The sequence below is a fragment of the Amphimedon queenslandica genome, unplaced genomic scaffold (genome assembly GCF_000090795.2).
Source record: "Amphimedon queenslandica unplaced genomic scaffold, v1.1 AMPQUscaffold_10914, whole genome shotgun sequence".
NCBI lineage: Eukaryota > Metazoa > Porifera > Demospongiae > Haplosclerida > Niphatidae > Amphimedon > Amphimedon queenslandica.
Genome location: NW_003548839.1, coordinates 1 through 3,293, shown reverse-complemented (window position 1 = coordinate 3,293; position 3,293 = coordinate 1). Strand labels below are relative to the sequence as shown.

The window sequence follows — 3,293 nt, the reverse complement described above, 5'->3', positions numbered from 1 at the left end:
TATAGTATCTATGATAGAGCTAAATGTTGTATACGATCTCGTGGGTCAATGTTGGCCATAGGCCCCAGTGAGTACGTACCCAGGAGAACACCAACACCCACTCTACCTGATTGGTTATTCAGAAACCGGACGGAGTTTGATTAATGCTTGTGATAAGGACTCAGACTTTTTTGTGATGCCGGGCTACGACTTAAAGGTTAATGGTGAATACGCCCGGATCGAGTCCCTCGAGTGCTCCTCATGCAGACTGATACTGAGAGACGCTATACAAAATGAAGAGGGTCAGAGGTTTTGTAAGAGCTGCTGGGAAGAAGCAATGTATGATACATAATGCCTGTCAAAGGGGTGTGTTATGGGTTTTATCTCTCATTATATAGTTCCTCTGGTTCGAAAGCTCAAAAATTGGGGATTGATCCATCTGAAGAAGTAAGTTTTGCATCTCTGCAGTATCCAGCTAACTGCATTATTTATGTATTGTACTTATTTACAGATACACCCTGATATTGCTGTTAGAAGAGAGATATACAGGCTCCCAGTTTTATGTGAGAACTATGAGAATGGATGTGAATGGACTGGGAAACTTCAAGACCATGAGGTAGGTAGCCATGTTCAGATGTTACCCAAGGGGTGGGTTTTATGAGTACAGCCAGAATTGTGGTTAACAGCTGCAATAACACTGGTTTCTTGTTCCCTCCCAGCATGATCACAAAGCTATCTGTGAGTATAAAACCATGAGATGTACTCTTGGCTGTGGTAAAAGAATCCCTCTTGGAAAGTTGAGAAAACATGAACAAGAAGAGTGTCCATTTCGAAAAATTGATTGCCGACATTGCAGAAGTGAATTGTTAGCCGGAGACTATAATGTAAGAAGATGATAACATTGATACATTGATTTTATAATCCATATATTAAGGATCACATATTGAACTGTCCTAATGCTCCTTATACTTGTGGTCATTGTCACACTGAAATGCCAAGAAGTGAAGTGAGCTTGTGCTTTATAATTATACCAATTGGAATAATGATCTCATTTATCATCATATTATTAGATGGATAGTCACATCTTACTTAACTGCAGAGAACAACTGTCTTGCTTTGGATGTGATCAGCAGGTAAACTTATACAGTATAACCTCGATTATCCGGACCCCTTTGTCTATCAGGTGGTCCGGATAAGTGAAAAGTCCGGATAATCGAAATGACCTTCAAAACTTTCATATACTTACTCCAAAGAAAAGCTAGAGCCTTAATCGGCCATAAGGAGGCTGTATCCAAGCCTTTTTACTAGTAGAAAGCCCTTAATCAGCAGCATTCCAGTGTTAAACAAGCTACTCTGTGTAGAAAGCAGCCATTTTATAATACCATATACTCTAATTAAGTGAATTTAAAGCACCACGTGGTCACTTCCGGTCATGATTTTAGAGTCCGGATAATCGAGGGTCCGGATAATCAAGGGTCCGGATAATCGAGGGTCCGGATAATCGAGGGTCCGGATAATCGAGGTCCGGATAATCGAGGTCTGGATAATCGAGGTTATACTGTACTATAATAATAATTAAATTCAGTGGGGGGAATTTCCCTGGGAAAACACCCAAACAACTGTGTATTTCATTGTGACATCATACAGCTGTTTTAATTGTAATTCCTACAGATACACAGAAGTCTAGCAAAGCATCCAAATCCTATAAATCATTTGGAACGTGATCAACTCTTCGTGCATCTCCAAATGCTAGGACTGGCTATCAAGAAAACGCAGACACAATTAAATGTAGAACTGAAGGAGATTCGAAAAGAGCTTAAAGAATTTACTGAAAGCACTTCAATATTCAGGGATAATATGATTGATGAGAGTTCCTCATTAACAAAACAAGTAAAAAAACTCGAAGAGCGTCTTAAAGGAGAACCTTCAAACCAAATTATACTGGAATTACAAGAAAGTGTTAAGCTACTAGCTGAAAGAGTTAGTAAGGTCGAATCTGGAGCAAGCTACCGTCCTCTTAACCAGGGCTTTGATGACATGTCAACAAGTGACAGCAAAATGGGAGGATCCGTGGAGCACAAATTAGCAGAGCAAGAAAGGACGTCTGGGATGTTAAAAGTTCATTTGTCAGAGCTCGAATTACAATTACAAGCTTCTCTTGCTTCTACCTACAATGGCTCATTTTTGTGGCGCATACCTGATGTCAAACGAAGGAAAAGAGATGCCATTGAGGGGAAAATCACGTCAATCTATAGTCCACCTTTCTACACTGGACGAAATGGATATAAGATGTGTATTCGTGCCTATCTCAATGGAGATGGAATCGGATATAATACTCATTTATCCATTTTTTTCGTCTTGATGAAAGGTAAGAACCATAACATGGTTTCTAGATTTAAAAATAGTTTTAAGTGTAAAGAGTGAACTAAATATACATTATTCATTAAAAGGAGGTTTCATTTTTACATTGTTTTGCATTGTATGAATATTAGCTTCAGACAATTTTCCATTGAATGAATTTGTCTGACTGTCACGTTTACACTCTATAGGTGAATATGACCCATTATTGAAGTGGCCTTTTGATTACAAAGTTTCTTTAATCATGGTGGATCAAGACCACAAGAGGCACATTGTGCAAACTTTCAAGCCGTCTCCCAGTTCCAGTAGCTTCCAGAGACCAAAATCAGACATGAACATCGCCTCTGGGTGTCCAAAGTTTGCTGAGTTAAAAATCCTTGACAATGAATCATACGTAAAAGAAGATGTAATGTATGTTAAGGCTATTGTGGACACCACTAGGATTTTCCATCCTTAAAAATGGATTTTTAATTAGGTTGGTGTCCACAAGATACTGGTATATCTAGTATACCAGTTAGGCCTGTATGTACGCACATTTTGCAGATGATCCATGATTAAAATTTTCTTAAAAGTTAATAAATAATCTATCTGTACACTATAATACACAAGTTATGAGAATGCTATCAACTTGGCTATGTTTTAATGCAGACTTGATCATCTCATTTTGAAGGTTTTCTGTTTTGTGGGATCGTCAGTGCTGCAGTAGGCTGACGAGAGGAAGACAAAGGAGGCTCAGTTAATGTATTAGCATGCACTGTCCCCTCCTGGTGGTATGACAAAGATCTCTTAGTGCTCCTACGACGAGTGATAGTACCATACATTTCAGCTTGTCTTAGTTCCTAAAAGAAGGCGAGAGAAAACATTCAATGTTAGTCTTGTGGAGTTGAATGGTTTTACTTCTGATGTGTATTGATGTTCTTGAGGAGAGAGGTCAGGTGAGCTAACATACTGTCGCA

At 38.9% G+C, this 3,293-nt stretch overlaps 1 protein-coding gene and 1 long non-coding RNA gene across 2 annotated transcripts; one reads left to right on the top strand and one right to left on the bottom strand.

The window, feature by feature from the left end:
* The first annotated feature begins 11 nt into the window (after positions 1-11).
* On the top strand, positions 12-2,924 carry LOC100636556 (TNF receptor-associated factor 2-like). Its single transcript, XM_020005792.1, has 8 exons — positions 12-318; positions 378-426; positions 491-595; positions 699-863; positions 914-985; positions 1,050-1,112; positions 1,651-2,347; positions 2,529-2,924. Exons 1-8 carry the CDS (start codon positions 176-178, stop codon positions 2,792-2,794), a joined length of 1,560 nt encoding a protein of 519 aa, XP_019861351.1. The 5' UTR covers positions 12-175; the 3' UTR covers positions 2,795-2,924.
* On the bottom strand, positions 2,887-3,293 carry LOC109589772 (uncharacterized). Its single transcript, XR_002188917.1, has 2 exons — positions 3,235-3,293; positions 2,887-3,176 (listed from the first exon to the last, which is right to left on the bottom strand). It is a non-coding gene; the product is annotated as an uncharacterized LOC109589772 (long non-coding RNA).

What these genes read in the sequence shown, in the direction of transcription:
- LOC100636556 (XM_020005792.1), top strand. Translation starts at nt 176, where the DNA reads ATGCCGGGCTACGACTTAAAGGTTAATGGTGAATACGCCCGGATCGAG. An exon ending in TGTTAGCCGGAGACTATAAT is followed by an intron (nt 864 to 913) that starts GTAAGAAGATGA and finishes CCATATATTAAG; the next exon opens with GATCACATATTGAACTGTCC. An exon ending in CTGAAATGCCAAGAAGTGAA is followed by an intron (nt 986 to 1,049) that starts GTGAGCTTGTGC and finishes TCATATTATTAG; the next exon opens with ATGGATAGTCACATCTTACT.